This window comes from Ictidomys tridecemlineatus, chromosome 3, assembly GCF_052094955.1.
Source record: "Ictidomys tridecemlineatus isolate mIctTri1 chromosome 3, mIctTri1.hap1, whole genome shotgun sequence".
NCBI lineage: Eukaryota > Metazoa > Chordata > Mammalia > Rodentia > Sciuridae > Ictidomys > Ictidomys tridecemlineatus.
In genome coordinates, this window is record NC_135479.1 from 17,512,206 (window position 1) to 17,535,559 (window position 23,354).

The 23,354-nt window shown below is 38.2% G+C and overlaps 1 protein-coding gene and 1 non-coding gene across 2 annotated transcripts in view; both read left to right on the top strand.

Moving 5' to 3' along the window:
• The window catches only part of LOC101966134 (uncharacterized), a 37,779-nt gene that overhangs the window by 13,696 nt on the left and 729 nt on the right, over positions 1-23,354 (top strand). The window contains exons 5-12 of the mRNA XM_078041940.1: positions 24-104; positions 10,004-10,075; positions 10,794-10,868; positions 12,378-12,496; positions 14,627-16,443; positions 16,801-16,905; positions 21,806-21,855; positions 23,263-23,314. Of these exons, the coding sequence (XP_077898066.1) occupies positions 24-104; positions 10,004-10,075; positions 10,794-10,868; positions 12,378-12,496; positions 14,627-16,443; positions 16,801-16,905; positions 21,806-21,855; positions 23,263-23,314 (2,371 nt within the window). The remainder of the gene's footprint in view (positions 1-23; positions 105-10,003; positions 10,076-10,793; positions 10,869-12,377; positions 12,497-14,626; positions 16,444-16,800; positions 16,906-21,805; positions 21,856-23,262; positions 23,315-23,354) is intronic.
• On the top strand, positions 6,101-6,232 carry LOC120884655 (small nucleolar RNA SNORA51). Its single transcript, XR_005727078.1, has one exon. It is a non-coding gene; the product is annotated as a small nucleolar RNA SNORA51 (small nucleolar RNA).

A 23,354-nucleotide genomic window follows, 5' to 3' on the forward strand; every position in this document is an offset into this window, starting at 1 on the left:
TTCTTTGGCTTTCTTTTTTGTAGAAACCTTGGTTGCAATTTACTCACAGAACTGGGCTTTGGAACATTTCAGGCATGGCATGGACTGCAGTTTTTACACAAGTTGTAAGTGAAATAGAAGATACACGCATGTACAAAAAAAACCCCAAAACTATGTGTTAAAAACGTTATACAGTTATTGGTTAGCTTGATGTAAGCCCTGTCTTATTCTGAGAAGTATGTCTTAAGATCCATTCATTCTTTTCAAATGAGGAAACTAAGGCACAGAGAAGCCAAGAGACTTGTAATTTATATAGGACATGCTCTGCTTTCCCTAGCACTGATCTCTGGCATAGATAATAGAAAGCATCATACAAGCAACACCCAAATTAGCATTGCCATGGTAGTCTCAGTGATGATGCTCTGACATGTGAATTGTCCTTGAATTTCATTTTTGAGTTTAACTCTGATTCAGTCTCACATTTAGAGTCCCTAACTGCTTAAATATATGCAACAGGGCTACAAAGAATGAAGTTCAGCATAAAGCCCTCCAGGGAGCACAGGTACAGGTGCTTTCTCAATGGAAAGCAGAAACGAATTGGCTCAGGGGACCTCTCTCCCCAATCACCCAGAGCATTATTTTTCTAAAAATACCTGCCTCTGAAGTCATGAATTGTATGTAGGCAGTAAGAATCTTTGAGGTGTGAGAAAGATGATGTTTATGATATAGTGTAAAAAACATTTGTAAAGAAAATACATTGCTCTGATCTAATTACATATACTTTCTTTCCTGACTACCCTCAACAAGAAGTATGGGTTTTATTTCCTTTCAGCTCAAAAGGAAATTTTATTTTTACTTATTTATTTGATTTGTTTTGGTTTTCGGTGCTGGGGATGGAACCCAGGGCCTTGGGCATTCTAGCCAAGCACTCTGGCACTGAGCAACATATACCCCTAACCCCTGAAAGGGATTTAAGTCTCAAGGTGAAAGTTCTCCCCTCAACTCAATTTTGGAAAAAATTGTTCACCTGTCTCGTGGATCAGAAATCCAGGTTCACATGGTTCATTTTGGGTTCCATGAAGGGATGGTTATGGTATGCCTGGAGCTGGATTAACTTTTCCTTCAGATGCTCATTTATTGCAGCCACCTCCTCCCCTTCATCAATTTGCTGAAGCCTAACTTGGGGAAAGAATATGGAGAGTCTACTTTTCAAACAAACAGGGATGGGTGGTGGGTCAGAAAAGACTCATAATGGAGGAGGCACCAACTTATCTCTAGTTTCTGTGTTCATCTGAACAGAAAAAGGCATTTGCTTCATGATGAGAACTCAGAGCCAACTGGCAATGGACATTAACACTCACATCATGCAATGCGAATGGAGCTCTGCCTCTCAGACCAATTCATAGTTGCTTTCATAGATTGGCACATTGAGCCAGACAAGGTGCACAGCTGTGGTCCCAGCCATTTGGGAGGCTAAGACAGGAGTTCAAGGCCAATCTGGGCAACATAGTAAGACCTGTCTCTTAAAAAAGAAGAAAAGAACTGGGCATAGTGACACACGCCTATAATCCCAGCAGCTAGGAGGCTGAGGCAGGTGGATTATGCATTTAAAGCCAGCCTCAGCAAGTTAGCAAAGTCCCTAATTAACTCAGTGAGACCTTGTCTCTAAATAAAATACAAAAAAGAGCTGGGGGGTGTGGCTCAGTGGTTAAGTGCCCCTGAGTTCAATCCCCAGTACCAAAAAGAGAGGGGGAAAAAAAAAAGATTGGCGCAATGGTCACGATTCACCAAGTGTGTATTGGGAGCTGAGCACTTTTGTTTTGGGTAAAATTTTTCAAATAGATAAAGCCATTTTGCTTCAGGAAACACTTGCCATAGTGAGAGATAAGCCTCTTAAATTTCTTTCCAAAGGCAACTTGCCAAGGGAAGATGCCGGTAATTTTATGATCAATATGAATGTACTGGGATGTTTATAAGTTAAAATACCAATTTTCCCTGAACTATAAAAGTTTGTTCAGAGGTCTCAGCTGATGTAGATATATCATGAATTGAATGGAACCTAAGCTCTGGGTCTCCTCCCTTGCACAGGTCTCTTCTAAGGTTCTGATTGGGGCCCTCGCAATTTCTTTTTCTTTTTCTTTTTCCTTTCCTTTTTTTTTTTTTTTTTTTTTGTTGTTGTTGGTACTGGGGATTGAACTCAGGGGCCCTCAACTACTGAGCCACATCCCCACCCCTTTTTATATTTTATTTAGAGACAGGGTCTCACTGAGTTGTGTAGTGCCTCTCCATTGCCAAGGCTGGCTTTGAACCCGCGATCTTCCTCCTTCAGCCTCTCAAGCCACTGAGATTACAGGAGTGTGACACCATGCCCAGCCCTCCCAATTTTTATATACATAAATTTTGCATGTTTTTATCAGAGGTAATTTCCCAAATTAGATAAGTTTCAGGCCCCACAAAGTCTGGATTCACCTCTGGGTTCCATGTAATACAACCTGGTAAATATCTCAAATAAGGCCTTTCTATTATTGACAAACACTGATGCAACAACTTAGCAGTATGTTAGACTATTTTGAACCTGAAAAAAGATGTGCCAAGAGCTTATTAGTAAAGTACCACTGTTTAAATGGTAGTAATAATCATATCTCTTCCAGATGAAATCAGAAATGAAACATATTATATGGAAAAGTAGTACTGGTTGATAATCCTAAATGTTAAGTTTACTTTTTTCCCCCTGACTTTAAAGTGCTTCTCCTTCATTCACCTACACAGGTCCAGACTGATGGCTTATTTTTTAAAAATTCTTTTAGTTACTTCATTGGTTCTAACAATACAAGCTCCATGAGTTTAGAAACTGAAGGACTCTACAAGGTAGAAAGGCAGGCTCTATTCAGATAGAGCATATTCACATGCTGACTTATCTATGACACATCAATATTGTGCCAAGAACATAAGCACAAAGAACGAATAAGAGGCAAATCCAAGATTTATCCCTGTTATTTATTCCACTACTGAGAATATCCATGAGGTAGGTGTGCCACACTATAAAGGCAGATTGAGCTGCAGTCCCAGAAATGCCCTATTGCTCCCCCATAGTCCACTAGCACCAGTTTCCTATGGACAGCTGTAGAGACACAAAAGTTTGTATGCTTCAGGGTATGGTCATCACTTTTTGGTTTGTACTGGAATCCTGGCAGCTTCTTTCAGATTCAGAGAGGCATAAACATTAAATATGAAAAAAAGAGCTCAGTTCTGTCCTTTGGGGTGAGTTAGATTGGTTTAATTTGTAATGGTTCAAAAGTTTTGAGAATCTCATATCCAGTAACTATTATACCTTTCTTCTCCCAGTTGCATCTTATTCTTCCCACCTGGGAAACAGGCATCTTCTCTTCTCTCCTCTTGGAACCTTAGTAATTCTTCCTCTGCCCATTACATTTATTTAATGCCTAATTTACTAGTTGTTTATTATGTTCCAGGCACTATATTAAGTATTTATGCAAATGAGATGACATACCGAAAAGCCTTAGAATAGTGCTTAGCACATGATAAATATTCAAAACATGTTATCTTATTTTCCCAAGAAATCTTGCAATGTTGATATTATTATTCCCCATTTTTCAGATGAAAAAGTTGAAATTCAGAAATCTTGCCTAGGTTCACACTGTTAGTAAGTGGCAAAATCACAAACTTTACAAATAATTTTCCATGCAGCATTTGTTTCCTTGTAATAAAAGCTGGCTGATAACAATTTGGCTCTTTGTGCATTGTATCTTGAAGTTGGCTTCTGACTTGCGTAGGACTTTTGGAGCAGAGAGCTCTGTTTCCCTTTGAGAATTCTGTACTTCTAGAGCTATGGCCATACCACCTCTGGGCATCCCCAGGGTTCCTGTTCATTGGCCAGTGCATATTTGACATCATCACAGCCTTCTCTGGGCCCAGCCCATCCTAGATGCCTTAACATGTTCTTTCATTTAATCCTCAAACTGCCTGGTGTGAGGAAAATGCTACTAATAAGGCTCACAGATGTTTGTGACTCAAGTCACTTCAGTAGAAAGTGACAGAGTCAGAATTCAAACCCAGGTCTGCCTGATTCCAGGGTCCTTGCTGCTTCTTCTGTTCCTCACTGCCAGGGAGTCTTCTTCAAGGCTCTTCTCAGCACTTTCAGATACAGGCTTGCCATGTCAGATTCCTTTAGACTTTGCCTTTAGAAAGGACTGACGTGGTGCAGTCGGAGGTCTTGTATTGAGGAGCTTCATGTGGGGAGTCATTTTCTTATGGCTCATGGACCTATGTAGATGAATAAAGGAAAGGGGTTACTCCATCCCCAAGTACTTCAAACATGCTGGAACAGGGTGAGGGCTACTCTGCTTATTTCTTTGACTACCTTCCTCAAAGGAACCAGTTTCCCTGCCTGCCTTGTGATTCTAGCATAGATAGATAGTGTTGGAGTTTGTCCTATTTTAAGTTTGTTTTGACTGCCTGCTTTGGACATATTTTCAGCTAAAGCTGTTAGGATTTCAGTACATTCAGGAACAGTGATGACGCTTCAGTCCTCAATTCTTCTCTGTCTCCTCAGTTAATAGAAAGGAAACGTAGCCCATCTGTCTGGACCTGTATAGAAGAATTTGGAGAAAAAAAAAATAACAGGTAAGAAATGTTCCCTTATTTTGTGAGCTTACCTTTATTCTGTCCCATTGTTCCTACAGCAAAAGGCTTGAGCAAACAAATTTGAGTTTTCCTTTTCTAATAAGGTATATTTTTAAAATCACTTAAAACTGTACTTCTCAAGCTGGGCATAGTGATGCACATCTGTAATCCCAGTTACTTGGGAGGAGCCTACAGCAGGAGAATCACAAGTTCAAGGCCAGCCTTAGCAACTTAGTGAGACCCTATCTCAAAATAAAATAAAAAGGGCTAGAAGCAGAGTGCAGGGGTGCATGCCTGTAATCCTAACACCCAGGAGGCTGAGGCAGGAGGATTGCAAGTTCAAAGCCAGCCTCAACAATTTAGTGAGGCTGTAAGCAACTGAGCAAGATCCTGTCTCAAAAATTAAAAGGGCTGGATGTGTAGTTTAGTAGTTAAGCACCCCTGGGTTCAATTCCTGGATCCAAAAAAAAAAAAAGTGGTGGCAGGGACAGGATGGAGATGTGGCTTAGTGGTAGAACACTCCTGGGTTCAATCCCCGGTAACACAAAACAAACATATAAACAGGCAATGCATCTCAAACTTTGCCTCTGAGACAGTCTTTAAGGCAAAAAAAAAATTAGCCACTGGTACTCCCACAAAGGTATCAAAAAGGCAATGGATGAGGAGTCACTGCACTTTAGTTTATCTATAAAATCAGGGAATTGAGGGAGAAATGGAAATGATCTCTAGTGAAGTGTCCACTCTGAATCTACAAATGTTCATATGTTTGGTTCATGAAAAAGAGTCACTATAGTGTGTTCCAGCTTCCCCCTCACTCTCTCCATTGCACAGGCACAACCTTAATGAAGAAAATGATGCTCTAATACAGGAGGAAAAAAATAGGATAATCTAGACTGTGGCCTCATGTTTTAATTTCACTAGGGACAAATGCAAAGACCCAGTGTTAGTCGTAGAAGGGCTGCCTGTTGAGAGGAAATGCTGAGATGAAGGGCACAAAGCCATGTGTGAACTGCTAAAAAAGAGAGAAGCACTGAAGAATTGAGATCATTTTAAAGGAAAGATAATAACAAACTTTGCTACATTCTTCTGGCTACATATTGCTTTACAGTCATTCTTAAAGGCTAATGGAAAGGGAGCGTACTTTTACAGAACACACCAGCCACCTTACAGGTTTTAATGCCCCCACTCATGGCATAGAATGTTTAAAGCCCAAGTTTGGGAACAAACCTGTGTCATTCAAATTTTTTTGTCTTCATAACATCACAACTAGTGTTATAAATTGGGCAAGTTAATGAGACTGAAAAATATCTGGAAAAATGCACTAGGCAAGAACAAGCTATGTGGCTGCTGGCTTCACCAGTTAGTCACTTTGACCTTAGTCATGGAAGAGTATGAAATGTCACTCCTCTTTATTCCATCTACTGACATGATTAGGCTTGTAGCAGTTGGTGTTCTATACATTAAAATATGGTTCTTTTCCCTCCTCTTGCTTACTACAGGCTGTGTTCTTACATTAACTGTACAGAAAGAGGGAGCAGAATAAACAGACCCCATATACATTTCAACCCAGGCCCTGTGCCTTCTCTGTCTTGTGAATGGGGAAACATGGAAATAATAAAATTGATATAACACACATACCACAAAAAAGCAACATTACAAAGCACAATTCAGGATATTCAGTGCATTCATAGGTTGTGCAACAATCGCCATTATCTGCCTGAACATTTCCATCACTCCAAAAGGAAACATGGTTCCAGTTAGCTATCACTTTCTCTTTCTTTCTCCCCACAGTCCCTGGCATTCACTACTTTCTGTCCTTCTGGATTTGCCTATACTGGACATTTCACATAGACAAGTTATATTGTAATGGCCTTTTATATCTGGCTTTCACATGGTTTATTGTTTCCTAGGTTCACCCTTGAAACAGTTATCAGTACTTTCTTTTTTTTTTTTTTTTAGAGAGAGAGAGAGAGAGAGAGAATTTTTTAATATTTATTTTTTAGTTCTTGGCGGATACAACATCTTTGTTTGTATGTGGTGCTAAGGATCGAACCCGGGCCGCACGCATGCCAGGCGAGCGTACCACAGCTTGAGCCACAACCCCAGCCCAGTTATCAGTACTTTCTACAGCTGAATAATATCCCATTGTATAGATGTACCATTATATCAATTCATCTAAACATTAATTAATGGATATTTGGGATGTTTCTACTTTGAGGCTATTATGAATAATGCCAGTTTTTGTGTAGACACATGTTTTTAATTCTAGGGTGCATACCTAAGAAGGGAATTCTAGGGTGCATACCTAGGAAGGGAATTGGTGGGTCATGTGGTAACTATAGTTAACTTTTTTGAGGAATTCCCAGACTGTTTTCCACAGTGGCTTCACCATTTTACATTCCCAGCTACAAAGTATGAGGGTTCAAGTTTCTCTGTATTTTTGTCAACACTTGTTATTATCTGTCTTATTTTTATTTAAAGCCTTAGATTAAGGAACAATGTTTAACCAGTCTTTCTCTTCATAACATTATGAGTATAAAGTAGTATCTTGTGGTTTTAATTTGCATTTTCCTAATGACTTGAGAAACTGAGCATTCTCTTCATGAGCATGTTGGCCTTTACATATCTTATTTGAAGAGATGTTTATTCATGACTTTCCCCATTTTAAAATTGAGTTCTTTTTTTTTCAGAGTTATAGGAGTTCTTTATACATTTTGGGTATTCTGTGTATTATCAGCTATATGATCTATAAATATTTTATCCCCTTCTATAAGTTGTCATTTCACCTTCTTAATAGTGTCCTTCAAAGCATAAAAGTTTTAAATTTTGATACAATCTAATTTACCTAATTTTTCCATTGGTTATTTATACTTTTAGTGTCATATCTGAGAAACTTTTACCTAAAACAAGGTCGTGAGCATTTACTCCTATATTTTATCTTAAGAGCTTTTTGTTGTTGTTGTTGTTTGGGGGTACTGGGGATTGAGCTCAGGGGCACTCAACCACTAAACCACCTCCCAGCTCTATTTTGAATTTTTTTTTAGAGATAGGGTCTCACTGAATTGCTTAGCACCTCGCTTTTGCTGAGGCTGGCTTTGAACTCATGATCCTCCTGCTTCAGCCTCCTGAGCCATTGGGATTACAGGGTGCACCACCGCACTCAGCTGGGCTATTTTTTAAAGCTATCACTGAGCTAGAGAGTGAGGAATGGAAGAAATTCAGCTGTTTTTCTGGAATAAATGCTTCTTAATTTGCCGTAAGCCTTTGATTAAATTTCCAGAACATTGGAAAAAGTGATTTTGACCATTTTGCCATTTTGTTGTTGTTGTTGCCTTTGTGGAGGGATGTATTTTCAGATATCTTTACTCCACCAATTTTCACTGATGTCACCTATAAAAAGGTTTTAAATCTCTACAGTCTCAGTTCTGTGGGCTAATTATTTAATCATGGAAAATAATTAGGGAAAAGAAGTAAAAGTATAATTCTCATAAACTTTTCCAGATGAGCAGATGAAGTTTACCAAGGCATTTCTGAATTTAGTTCTCTCAAAGCTAAGGTTAAAGTAACGTCTGTCTTCCCCCCCCCCTTTTTTTTCTTTATATGGGCTTTGGGGTCAGAAATGAGTTCAAATTCCAGCTTTGCTTCTTACTAAGTTTGGTGGCCCTAGGACAAGTTATATAACTTCTCTGTGCCTCAGTTTCTTCATTTGTAAAATGGGGTAATGATAACATTTACCACATAAGCTTATTATGAGGATTAAATATGAAATGCTGATCATAGATGCCTGGCAGCCTAATAGATGTTAGCTGCAATAATTATTCTTAAAAACTACAAGTAAATAGCAGAAAGATCAATAGAGTAGAAGGGAGAGAACAGGGGGAAGGAGAAGAGGGGGAACAGGGAGTACTAGGGACCGAATTAGAGCAAATTATATTACATGCTTTTATAATTATGTTAAAATGATTCCTAAAATGTTATGAATAATTATAAAGAAACAACTAAAAAAATGTTCTAGCCAGGTTCAGTAAGACATTCCTATAAACTCCAGTAGCTCAGGAGTCTGAGGCAAGAGGATCACAAGTTCAAAGCCAGCCTTAGCAACTTAGTGAGGCTGTATCTCAAAACATAAAAAGGGCTAGAGATATGGCTCAGTGGTTAAGTTCCCCTGGGTACTATTTCTGGTGACCCCCCAAAAAAGTGTTCTGTAGGAATACACTAATGATTCTTGAGTTAAGCTAAAGTCAGATTTTCTTTTTCTTTTTTCCTAATTCTTTTGTCTTTTTGTTTTCTGTTTGCTTGCTTTAATGAATTGAAGAAATATCTTTCAGTATTTTAAAGTAAACATTTGCATAAAAAATAAATTTACACTGGGAGGCTGAGGCAAGAGGATTGCAAGTTTGAGGCAAGCTTCAACAGTTTCAAGGCCAGCCTGGGCAACTTATCAAGACCCTGTCTCAAAATAAAAAATAAGAAGAGCTGGGTATATAGCTCACTAGTAGAGTACCCCTAGTTCAATCCTGCATACAAAAAAAAAAAAAAGTTCATTTCTGGTGTTGTGGCACATTCCTATAGTCCCAGCTACTCCAGAGGCTATGGCAGGAGAATCACTTGAGCCCAGGAGTTCAAGGCCACCCTGAGCAACATAGTGAGATCCCATCTCAAAAAGAAAGAATTTATTCATTTTATTTACATGTAAACATAATGTTATTTATTTATTCAACAAACATTTATTAATACCTAGAAAATTTGCGGCATATACCCGGCATAGGAATGACAATGATAGTAACATGAGATCCCTGCCCTCTCCCTGCCAGGAGACTGACAAGTCAGCAGGTGATCACATGCTATGGGAAAAGGCTCTGAAGTGATAGAAAAATACCAGTGACAGTAGGTGCTGGGAGCATGACTTCTACCAGTTCCATTGCTTAAAACTTTATCCTCTTTCTTTTGACTTCCAAGCCAAGAAATTGGTTCTATATTTTTTCTTAACTAAGTGAATTAGACCATGAAATGTTTTAAATTTCTAAAAATGAAAGACAAACACCTTGAACTATGGAAGGCACTAAAAATACTGTTTCCTATAGGGCAAGGGCTTCCTACTAGTATAGTTACTTCCAGGGTTTTTGACCTGAAAATTCTTTGCCATATTTTTTTCTTTGTGTTCACTTTTTTCCCCTCCTTTTTTCTTTTTCTTTCTCTTTTCCACTTTATCTTCTAGAGAGCTGGATAATTCCCAAATAAAAAAGTGCCTTATAAAATTCTAAGGGTGATTTATATATAAAGACAAAATATTTTTTAAACATATAAGTTCTTTATAAAAAAGTAGTCTCATGCATGTTGAAAATATAATTTTCAAATATAATATAATTGCATGTTTCAGAATTCTCAGTCGTAATCCTCTGACAACTGTTGAAGATTCATATCTTTTTAAATTGCCAGCATTAAAATATCTGTAAGTATTACAACAATTTTAAACTCAAGATATGATTTCTGCTCTTCTTGTTTACTTCATCAAAGGGTTAAGTATTTTGTATTAATACTAAAAAGTCATAATTTTAATTTTAATTAGTTACTGGAGAAAAATGTTATGGTAAAGAAGAGTTAAGGAAGGATATATCATGGGGCAAGACAGCCATCAGAAGAAGGCAGCCATATTAAAGAACACTTACAGATATGGAACATGTAAACACATGTAAGAATATATTATTTATCCCAGAAAGCAAAGAGGAATACATGTATATTATTTTTAAAAAAGAAAAAAAGAGGGGCTTGGGTTGTAGCTCAGTGGTAGAGCGCTTGCCTTGCATGCGTGAGGCACTGGGTTCAATCCTCGACACAACATAAAAATATATAAATTAAGATATTGTGTCCATCTACATCTAAAAAAAAGAAAGAAATGATGCAATATGAAAATAAGAAGTAAGATGATGGTTTAAAAAAGATGTAAGTTCTATTTTTCAATGCCAAGATCATTATTTGATGGTCCAAATAGTAAACTTACATATCTTCAATAAGAGCTTTATGGAATTATCTTCTATGCGAAATAAACTCTTAAGGCAGCTTGTTTTATGAGAAGCCAAAATAGAAGTTATCACATGTCCTTGAAATATTTTTTCAAGTATAGAATATTTATTGGGGTTCATCATGAATATCTTGGCTTTCTCTTTCAGAGACATGGGAACAACTCAAGTATCGCTTTCGACAATTGAGAATATCCTCCTGATGACTCTTGAATTGGAAAAACTGTAAGTTATTTTTTTTCTTAGATTTATTTTACTTGATTTTTTTAGGTCTCTTTTCATATCTTAAATTTAAAATTATTTTAATACATTATTTTCTTAACTTTATTGAGGTATAATTTTCATGTAATAAAATTCACACTGTAAGCGTACAGTTTGATGTATAGTAATATAGTTACCACCACCTGATGATATAGAACATTTGTCATCCCCAAAATAGCCCCTTACATCGCTTTGCATTCATCCACTCCTCCCACCACCAGCCCCTACAAACCACCAAATCTTTTTTTTTTTTTTTAAGAGAGAGTGAGAGAGGAGAGAGAGAGAGAGAGAGAGACAGAGAATTTTTTTTTAATATTTTTTTTTTTTAGTTCTCGGCGGACACAACATCTTTGTTGGTATGTGGTGCTGGGGATCGAACCCGGGTCGCATGCATGCCAGGCGAGCGCGCTACCGCTTGAGCCACATCCCCAGCCCCCACCAAATCTTTTATCTTTCCCTATAGTTTAAAATTTTCCAGAATGTCTTATAAATAAAATCATCTAGTAGTAGATTTTTAGCTTCTTTCACTTAGCATAATTCTTAGCATATCTACTATCAAAATAGAAGAGTTGCAGTTTCTCCATGTCTTCATCTAATCCTTGTTTCAAGTTATTTCTTGTTTCAAGGAATAATATTTTTTTAGCCTTTCTACTAGTAGGAATGTAGTGGTATCTCATTGTGGTTTTAATTTGCATTTCTTTAATAGCTGATGATATTTAATATCTATTTTTATGCACATTTCTTCTCTTTATGCTTTTACATGTCAAAGTGTCCAGATTTGGCCAATGTGATTTCTATTGTTGTTTAACCACACAATGTGAGTTAAACTAAGCTATTGTTTATGCCCAGAATAATGTCTACCATTTACCACTCTCAAACGGAATTGAGATATGGACTCTAGTAGTTGGAGACTTATTCAGATCCTTCTTAGAATTCTATCTTTCTGTGCACTCCTAACCCAGAGCAAGATTTTAAGTTGAAAGGAGATGTTTTTACTGTCACCCAATTCTAATTTCTTTTTTATTTAGGCCTTCCATACCCACTGCCATGCTTTCCTTTCTGGTTGGCATCTCCCTCCTCCTTCCTATATATTTACAGTATTCAAGAGCCACATGCCAGGCACCATGGCACATGCCTATAATCCTGTCTGCTCAGGAGGCTGAGGCAAGAGGATCATGAGTTCAAAGCCAGCCTCAGCAACTTAGCAAGGTCCTAAGCAATTTAGTAAGACCCTGTCTCAAAAAATAAAAAGGGCTGAGAACACGGCTCAGTGGTTAAGCACTTTTGGATCCAATCCCTGGTACAAAAATAATAATTAAAAAAACAGTTTACCATTGGTTTCTATCCAACTTGTCCAGGCTATATGTATCAAGAACTCCTTTCTACACTGTCCTGTGGTAGCCTTGGACTGTTCTTCTACTACTCAAGTATCTCCTTTTCCATTAACTTAATCCTCTGTGTTTCTATTTATAGGATCTTACCTAGCCATTTGGCCTGCTGCCTCTGCCAGTTTAAAAATAATATTGAAGTTGTCTGCAAGACAGTGAAGCTGCGATGTGACAGTGCATGTCGGACAAACAATACACGTTGCCGTGAGTCTGAATTGCCTGATGAGAAATGTCTTAACTTTTATTTGTTTTGTTATTCAACTTTTAACTGGTGATCATAGATTTTTCAAACTAATGATGAAACTGCTTTATTTTTATTTATTTATCTAGAATTCAACTCCCTAAATTTCTGGATTGCTCTCTTGCTCAAAGTGAGGTTTTCAGCTATAATTTAATAATATAGCTATTCCATATGCCTAAGAATGGAAGAGAAAGGAATAGAAGGGAGAAGGAATAATATTAATGGCCACACATGGTGTCCTGTGCTTTCTGCTTGGTACTTTGTCTTCCAGTGATAACTTATTCATATAGTACAATGCAGTTAGTAAGCTGTTTTTTTATACACTAGGTCTCAAGTGTCCGCTGCCTTATAGGGCAGGCATCAATCTATTTTGATCTGTTTGTGCAACTTTATAAAAGAGAATAAATATTTTATTTGAAGTCTAGGAGTTTCTGATTCTATAATAAGAAATTGCACCTAGACCATCCAACTCTGAACTTCTCTTAATCTCAAACTTTTCTATCCTCAGGTAATTCATGTGCTTTCAAATGTTTTTCTGTGTATTAGGTTTATTAGCACTAATTTCATGACTTTCAAAATGTGGTTGCTTTCATATCCAAATAGCTCAAATATAGGTCTCTACCAGTGATCTTGGGCAAATTATAACTAATAGCACTTTGCTACTTATTACATGCATATAACTTATTTTTCAAAATGATTTTTCACCAGTTACATTATTTCCTTTTTCCCCAGAGGTGAGCAGAACAAGTATTTTTCATCTCCATTTACAGATAAGGAAAACAAGATGGGAGGTGTCAAGTGCTATAGCCTTGAACCCAGGTCTTCTGTACCCAATTCTAACCCACATTCCTCTTTTGTCTCCAGCCTTACCTCCTCTTTGACTCTCACCACACAAAAAATACTTTTAGTTCTCCTGGGAAAGAAACCAGCTATTGCTGGGTATGGTGGCCTGCAATCCCAGTGGCTTGGGAGGCTGAGGCAGGAGGATTGTAAGTTCAAAGCCAGCCTCAGTAACTTAGTGAGGCCCTAAGCAATTTTGTGAGACCATGTCTCAAAATAAAAAAATAAAAAAGACCTGGGGGTGTGGTTCAATGGTTAAGTGCCCCTGGGTTCAAATCCCAGGTACCAAAAAAAAAGGAAAAAAGAAAAATCCAGCTACACAATGGTACACTTGACCTCATGTAGTTAGAAGCTTTGGATGATTCCCAGAGCTAGAATTGCTAGTTTTCACATCTAATATGAAAACAGGGAAGGCTTCTGACAAAAATAGCTTTTCCATTACTGTACTTCAGAACCTCAAGTATTGTTTATCCAGAAAATGCTGTTATTCTGTAGATTTATTGCACATTCAGCATAGGCATAGAACCAGGCAAATTAAAAAATCTTTTAACTCACATCCCAGATCTCTGCCTTAATTTAGGGAAAGAACCAGTATGGATATGGTGGGGCGTTTTTTTTTTGTTTTTTTTTTTTTTTTCCTGTGTAGAGGCATCTGTTATGGAGCCTAAGATGTATGGGGAACAGGGGCCAGGTGAAGGAACTGGGTGAGCAGGTGGAAAGGACATATTTAGATGAGGGGAGGATGTGTTAACAGAAAGAGAGGAGCCTGTGCTTTAGCATCTTGGTTCTTATTCTCCTTTGAAGAATGTCCTTTGTCATGATCATCTGTGATGGTGGCAGGAACATGACACACTGAAGAGGTGGATAGAGGAAGCCTTGTGCCCCCTCTGTATCTGAGCGGGGACAGCATGGGGTATGTAAATGTAAGGAGACACAGCTGATCTGTAGAGAATCTCTCAGAGCCCATAAATATTTCTCTTCTAGTCTTGGGCTTTTATTGAGTATTGGGCAGTTGGCTGTCCTAAACAGAGTTCTTATATACAGTGTGGAATATTCTGAGTTAAGTAGCACTTTATCAAAAAAGATGTCTTTTTTTTCTTTGTGTTGTTGCCATTTCATAGGTTTAATTATGAAATTATTTTTCTTTCTTCCAAATGACACTTAAATGTTTGGCTGGAATGTATGGCTGTGGACTGACAAAAAGCTGTCCATCAGTCTTCTGTTATCAAAAGTAGTCTCTTCTTTTTTGACAGTTCAAGATGCATCTGTAGGGAATGCAGAAGGATCATTCATGAAGGTGTTACAGGCCCGGAAGAAGAACACTAGCACTGAGCTTTCTATTGAGCCTGAAAAGCCAGCTTCAGATAAAAATGGTGTCACCTTTTCGGGATTCTTAAATGAACAGCTAGACTTCAATGATGAAAGTGATGTTATAAGTGCATTAAATTACATATTGCCATATTTCTCAGAGGGAAATCTAGAAGATGTAGAGTCAACATTATTACCATTCATTAAACTGCTTTTTTCAAACGTACAAGATGGAGGTAATGCCATGGAATATTTGAAGAACAATACAAATAACTCCTCTCTTTCAACTGAATCCAACAATTCAACTTATAAAAACAAATTAAAGAAGCTTTATTTTCTGGAAAATTTGTTAGATGCAGAAATTCAGGAAAAAATTGATGAGGTGAAAAAAAAAGAAAAAACTGCCATGCTTATGCAATCTAGGCTTTTAGGTCCCAAATTTAAACGCCAAATCTTTCAAAAGAAATTGGAAACTGCCCAACCACAGGAAAATAGCCTAGCAGAGATTGAGAGTATAGAGAAAAGGCTGCAGAGAGTGAACAGAGTCCTCAAGGGGCCAAAGGGAATATGGAAAAGACACTTCAATGAAATGAGAAAACAGAGTATGGGAAGGAAACAGAGTTCCCGGGCACTTGTGGAGAATGTTGCCCAAGAAAGCAGGCTCAGGAGACCAATCCCAAGGGAACTAGAGCAGCTTCACAAGGTGCGGAGGCCCAGGAAGTTAGTGGGAAACTCCCTCCTGGACGCTTCATTTACAAATGAACATAAGGCAGCAGTCTCTTCTTTTTTGAAACAATACTCCTTGGGCAAATCTCCCACCTCCGCCATTTCAAAATTAAAGCCTGAGATTAGAAACAAAACAAAAGATTTAACCTACCCCCTTTTTGTTTTAGAAGATGCAAATGCTCGAGTTAAAAGCATGAAGGCTGATAAACCAGTCATACGGTCCAAAAAAACTCACAGCTTTCATAAAACTTACCCTCTTGCAGCCCACAGAATACCCAAGGCCAAAGTGAGTCGAAAGTTCAGAAAGGATAATTTGCACAATAGACTGATGCTTGCAAAGAGGCCCCCATTCTCTGCAATAAGGAGCCTCATAAATTCCCCCCCACGAGGGGCCTTTTCATCTTTAGGAGACCTGAATTCTCAGGAGAATCCTTTCTCAAGATTATATGCTCTTTCAGAACCTATAGAAAGTGTTCCTGCAGAAAACAATACTGCAAAAATTCCTCCTGAAAAAACTATTTTTGAAGCAAACATTACTGTGTTGGATGAACCCACCTCTGAAAATGCAACCTATGAAAACGCCGCTGCAGAGGCTGTAGATTCTGCTGTGACTCCTTTCAACATAATGCCAACTGTTCAACAAACCAATGAGACACAATGGGAATACCTCAACGCGAACACTGACTCACAACCCAAGCCTGAAGACTTATCCAACCCATTGACGGCATCCCCAGGTGATCAGTTTGAAATTCAGCTAAACCAGCAACTTCGGTCCCTCATCCCCAACAATGACGTGAGAAGGCTCATTTCTCATGTTATTCGGACTTTGAAATTGGACTGCTCTGAGCCCTATGTGCAACTGGCCTGTGCCAAGCTCATCTCCAGAACAGGCCTCCTGATGAAGCTTCTCAGTGAGCAGCAAGAAATCAAGGTGTCCAAGGCCGAATGGGATACGGACCAGTGGAAAACTGAGAACTATATCAATGAGAGCACAGAAGCCCAGGGTGATAACAAAGAGCATGAGGAGACAAGTGAGGTGAGGGCAACTATTGAACAAGAAGCCCAGACTTTTTCATCATTTAGGTTATACAATTGAAGCATTCGCAGGAAGACCAGGGGCTTCTAGTCCACATCTTGTCTTGGCCACATAACTTTGCCCAAGACAGTGATCCCCATTTTGTTCCATTAGAGAATAAAGTGGACTTAACACACAAGATAAACAAATAATAGGAAAAAAATGTGTGATAATAAGATGTAACATATTAAATTTGGTGTGTTCTTTAACAAACTGCAAGCTATTCACCTGGAAGAATGGAAATTTTGAATAGTTAACTTTCATCCTTTCCCAGTCTCTTTTTTACTTAATAAAAATTATTCTTTTTCTTTCTTTTAGCTCACAAAAGGAGTCCCAGGATATGGTTATAACAACAAACTCATCTTGGCAATATCTGTGACTGTAGTGGTGATGATTTTGATTATAATTTTCTGTCTGATTGAGGTAAGGACAACAATCAATTCAGGTTTTCCAGAATACATCTTATCATTGTAATAGATTTAGAACGTATACCCTGAAAATCAAAGCTCCTTCCCCACCTACTACTTGACATTTCTCTTCAGTCACTAACACTGAGTTATGCTTTGTTCTTTTATTGAAAAATATATTCTAGGGATTTTTATTTATTTTACTTTTTGGTACCAGGGATTGAACCCAGGGGTGTTTGAACATTGAGCCACATCTCCAGCCCTTTTTTTTATTTTACTTAGAGACAGGGTCTCACTGAGTCGCTTAGTACCTCGATAAATTGATGAGGCTGGCTTTGAACTCGCAATCCTTTTGCCTCAGCCTCCCAAGCAGCTGGGATTATAAGTGTGCTTCACAGTGCCCAGCCCCAGAGACTTTTAAAGGAACTTCATTTCCAGGGAATCTTTGAGAAATTGAAACCAAGAGAACAAGCAATAATTTCTTAAGAAATTAAGACTAATGTGGCCAGAGATGTCATCGTAGCAAAATTTGTCCAACCCAAAACCATGTCCACAATTTGTTACTCTCATTTTTGTAAAGTTTTGATGTACTCTCATTCTACCACTGATTTCTTTCCTTATTACTGAAATGACAAGAGATGACTTCACTCTCAAGCAGCAGTCATTACCCTGGGGTAAAAGGAGAGGGCTAAAAGATAAAAGTGCTATATGTAGACTCAGTGTTTGCTTACATGATGGTTTATTACTTTTCTCAATAGGCAGGTTTAGAATATTAAGAGTCATTTAATAAGCTGACAATCTTGATTCTACCCTCCCAATTTAACCACCCAACTTAGCTAGTTTGCCTTTTCTACTGTAATAGCAGTCCTCCATTCCAGCCAGAGCAGCCTCTCCATATACCTGTCACACCATGCTCATTCCTTGCCTATCTAAAATTCCCTTACTTTGCCATGTCTGTGGAAATTTTATGAATCTGTCAAAAACCAACTCAAGTTCATCTTTCTTCACAAAGCCTTCTCTGAATACCCCAGTTCTCCTGGACCTATGCCAACTATGAGATTTGTCTCCATTTCTTGAGGTGATTGTGAAGCTTTGTCCCTCCCTTCAAAATTTAAATTTTTGGTAAACAGTTTTTTAAAAGATGGCTATAGGAGAGAGAAACACCAACATCTCTGTTCCATTAATGGAGTGGAACAGAAATATATAAGGATCAGATGGCTCAGACTTGAATAGAAACCTGACTGAGTATATTACATATCTACAGAAAAATAGGTCCAGGCCAGGAATGATGGCACACACCTATACTGCCAGTGACTTAGGAGTCTGAAGCAGGAAAATTGAGGCCAGTCTGGGCAACTTAGCAAGACCCTTTCTCAAAATAAAAAAATGAAAGGGCTGAGTAGCTAGAGTAGGCTGGGTTCAATCCCTAGTACCAAAAAAGGAAAGAAAAATATGTCTACAGGAGAGCTGGTCAGTAGTAAAAGCATAGAAAAGACAAGAAAGAAACTGGTTTGAGGGCTGGGGTTGTGGCTCAGTGGTAGTGTCTTCAGCTAGCATGCGTGAGGCACTGAATTCGAACCTCAGCACCACATAAAAATAAAGACAATAAAGTCCATCAACAATAAAAAATATTAAAAAAAAAAAAAGGAAACTGGTTTGAGTAGTGCCCATCCTAACATTTTGCGAGAGTAGCAATGGATCCCTGGGCAGGTGTGGAGTCAGTTTCACTGGCCGGACAACCCCTGCCTGGCCAGGAGAGGAGATGAATGGATCTATCTACCGTAGCCCTTTTGTTCTAATTCTATTCTCACCAAGTAGCTTTCCAGTTGGGCTTAAGTATGCCTCAGAGGCCTCTCTACAGAGAAGCAATTCCCTTGTGGTGTAGACAGATGTTCTGTTTGTGGAGCAGAAGTATTTCTTACTATCAGGTCATTTTCTGGCAATCTGTGTTGGGGTCAGTCCTGTAGCATCTATAAGGTGAGACTTCTCGGAAGAAGTAAGTTCTCTCTCAGTGAAGACAGAGTCAAATTTCTGAGCCTAAGGGGTGCTTACACATGGGGTCAGTTTGCAAAAAGCCTCTGGGAAGATTATCACTGGCCATTGCACAGATGGTATGATCTGCATCTCTGGGTGGCATGTGACCTTTCTTGGAATTTCTGTAAAATTTTATACTGATTTAAATTTGTTTATACAGCTGGGTATGGTGGGGCATGGCTATAATCCAGTGACTCAGGAGGCCAAGGCAGGAGGATCACAAGTTCAAAGCTTGCCTCAGTTAATTTAGTGAGGCCCTAAGCAACTTAGTGAGACTATGTCTCAAAATAAAACATAAAAAGGGCTTGGAGTATGGCCAGTGATTAAATGCACCTGGGGTCTATCCCTGTCCCAAAACAAATTTGTATGTACAATTCAATCTTATATTCGTGTTTATTTATATTTTTATTATTTCCTCTCCCCACTTAGATGATGAGCTCTAGGAAGACAAGGGAGGATGTAGTAGTAGATACTACTATAGTGGACAATATGGTGTTCAAAAGAAAAGAAATGAGATATTATGTCAATTCCACAATGAGGAATCATGTAATCCAGTATCTGAAGTAGCATACAGAGTCTAAGCAATAGACTCAAGTGATCCTAATACGTTTGCATATATTTATATGCATGCATGTTATGTGTTAAGAATCAAACCCAGGGCCTTGGGTATGCTTTGCCACTAAGCTACACTCTCAGCCCCTGAGACTTTTTAAATGTCATTTTTAATATTCAAATCACTGGGGGGCTGGGATTGTGGCTCAGCGCGAGCGCGCTAGCACGGGCTAGCACAGACAGGACCGGTTTGATCCTCAGCACCACATAAAAATAAAGGCATTGTGTTTTGTTCATCTACATCTTAAAAATAAATATAAAAAAATTCAAATCACTGGGGAAAAATGAATTAATAGTAATAGAAGCCTAATGAAGGAGCAAGTAATAAAAGATGCCTACTTTTCACCTTAAACATATTTCAGTAAATGTTAAAAAAAAGAAAGAAATCATGATAGTAATAGAAGAAAATAGAAGCAATATATATATTTTTTTATAACCTGATGGAAAAGAGCTTTCTAAGTCTGATAGCCACAGGCAGAAACCTTTAGCAGTCTTTAGCAGATGTGACCATCCTATCTCTGATGCCCATTAGCAAATAGTATGTATGGATGTGAAGCATATAGAACAAACAGTTTCCACATGTTATTTTATTTAATCCTCACAAAAATCCTGTAGGAGAATATTATAAACCCTCTTTTACAAATGAAGGAGATCAACTGACCTCGGTGGCTAACCAAGAGCAAAATTCCAATTCCTATTACAAAGCCTGTTCCCCTCCTTAAGAGACAAAAATACTGGGAAATATTTGAAATGTTGAAATACAAAGAAAACCATTGCAAACCATTGTAAGGACTAACATGGATTTATAAAACTTTTTTTATACTAAATATGTTAGTCCTTAAGAAAATAAATCCATAAGAAAAAAAGACAAGGGGGAGGGCTGTGAAGAGTAGGTGTGTTTCTAGTCAAGCCACCCACCTCTGTCACCAGCACTGCCTTGTGGCCATGGATGAGCTGTTGTTATAACGAGAGGTCTCTGTTACCTCATGGAATAAAGGTGATTTCAGATACTTTCTTCTAGTGCTTTTCTAACATTGCATTTTTATTTATATTTTTAATCCTTCTGGAATTTGTGTTTTGTTTTAGTATGGTTGGAATAGGGAATTCTTCCCCCCTACATGAATACCCAGTTGTTTCAAAACTATTTTATTTTATTCTTAATATTTTTTTGGTTGTCAATGGACCTTTATTTATTTATTTATTTGTTTATATGTGTTGCTGAGAATCTAACACAGTGCCTCACACATGTCAGGCAAGTGCTCTACCACTGAGCCACCACCCCAGCCCTTAAAACTATTTTAATTAATGGTTGATTCTTTCTTCACTTATGTAAAATACCATCTTTATCTGGACTCTTTTTTTCCCATTGATCCAGGTGTCTTTTTCTATACCATCACACCACTTAATTCCAGTTGCTTTATTTATTTATTTATTGTGGTGTTAGGGATTGAACTCAGGGGCACTCCACCACTGAGCTGCACTCCCAGTCTTTTTTATTTTTATTTTTTAAAAGGAAGCATTTCCTTCCATATTTTATTTTTACGCGGTAAACCAAGTGCCTCACGCATGGTAGGCAAGTGCTCTACCACTGAGCTACAATAAAAAAAAAATTTAAAAATATTTTTCATTTATTCTAAGATAGGGTATTTCAAAGTTACCCAGGCTGGCCTTAAACTTGATCTTCTTACCTTAATATCTTGGACTGCTGGGAATATAAGTGTGTGCCACCACACCCAGATGAATTTTAGTATTTTCACTACATAGATTTTTTTAATTGGATCTTTTTAGTTATACATAACAGTAGAATCCATTTTTGATACATAGTTTCAGTTCCTTTCCCCATTTATGCCCCCATTTATTTTTCATACTACATTGATTAAGACCTCCTCAATGAGGTTGAACAGCAGCAATAACAGGCATCCTACTCTTATTCTTGATTTTAAAACGACACAGTTGTTTAAAGTTCTGGCAGACATGTTTATCAAGTTAAGTAGTTCTTTCTTTTTCTACTGTTAAGTGTTTTTATTAGGAATTATCTGTTGAATTTTATCTAAAACAGTCAATAAAATATATTAAGTGCCAGCTGCATGCAAGACCCTAAGCTAGGTACTATGGAAGAGTCAGAGAACCATTAAAAGGATAGAATTCCTGCCCTCAGAAAAGTTATTATCTCACTGGGTAGATAAGACAAAATAAATAAAAGGAATGAATAGAGACTTGGAGATTAGTAGTCATTGTGATACTTATGACTGTATTTTCTTCCAAAACAGATTTATTCCCATAAAACAGCATCACAAGATGATAAAGAAAAGTCCTCAAGGTAAATATGAACCCTGCAGTATTAAAATGAGAATTTTATTTTATTTTTAATATTTATTTTTTAGTTGGTCACAGTATCTTTATTTTTATGTAGTGCTGAGGATCGAACCCAGGGCCTCGCACATGCTAGGCAAGCGCTCTACCGCTGAGCCACAATCCTAGCCCTTAAATGAGAATTTTAGAACTCATCTATTTCAATCTTAACAGTGAGGAAACTGCTAAAGGCAGGAAGAATACTTCCTCTCATGTCTCCCCTGGCTCCAGGAAAACTAGTTCCCTGGCCTGCTGAGGTCAAAGGCACTAGCAGGGATGCATCTGCTGTTTCCAGTCCTTAAGGAAAGAAGAGTGGAGGGCAAGAGGTTTGGGCTGTGCCTGCTCCCACTGTTCACGTGCATCACACTCAGCTGGAGCCCTTCTTTGAGGCTTTCAGGGACAGGGAAGGCATTGGGTCATTAGCACGCTGTGCTATTCCCCTTCCAGGCTGGCAGAAATAGAAGTGGAATGTATGAGTCCTTTCTCCAGGTGGTAGGAAAACTTTACCTTCTTGCCTTACTGGTCACCTTCTCACCCCCACTCTCTATTCCTTTTACCTAGATTTCATAGAATTTTAACAGGGAGCTTAGAAAGAGTAGTTTGTCTCTTCTTTTTATAATAAGAAATGGAGAATAAGAAAGGGAAAATATCTTACCCTGTGGTCACAGTGTCAGAAAATGGTTCCTTTCCAGCTAGGTACTTCTCCATTAATTATACCCACACTTGGGCTGTGAGCAACATTTGATATTGTGAATTAGTAGACACATTTCAATGTAAACATCAGCAGTGTTTGAAACAATGCACAGGTTTTTTTTTCCTATTATTTTTTGTTATGTATATGTCTAAACTGATTTTACAACTCAATCATAAGTGACAGCCTGCAATATGGAAATCAGTGAGCTAGACAACTTTACTAATTGGACTTTGGTATTTACTTGATGTAATTCAACTTGTAGGATAAAGCAGCTAGGAAATAGAATCACCTTCTCCCTCAAGAGCCACCCTGCTCCCCACCCCAAAATGATGATACATGTGAGATTTAAGTCCAAAGAGGACTGATGTGAAAGGCTCTGGAGAGAGTAACACTTCAGCCCAGTATGGTTGTGTACTGTACAAGGTACTTAGCCAAGAGGGTAAGCAGAGTTGCTAATCCTGCCTATGCTCATGTGGCTCTTTGGGAACATACATAGAGAGTTCTGGTAGCCCAGCATGCAGGGAATTGTTTTTAGGACCCCAGGTCTAGCATGATTTTGCTCATTGTACTTATGAACTAAGGTACTGGCTTTGTCCTAAAAAGACCAAAGGTGCACATTACAAAAAAGACATGAAAAATGGCATCCATCACTAATTGTCTTGTGCATGTGTTTCCCCCCAGGAGCTTTTTCGGGTTTCTGTGTAGGAGAAGCTCAACGGAAAGTGAAAATCAGGTAAATCTGAAGAGGACCCAGTGCTGTGGCCAGGGAAGGC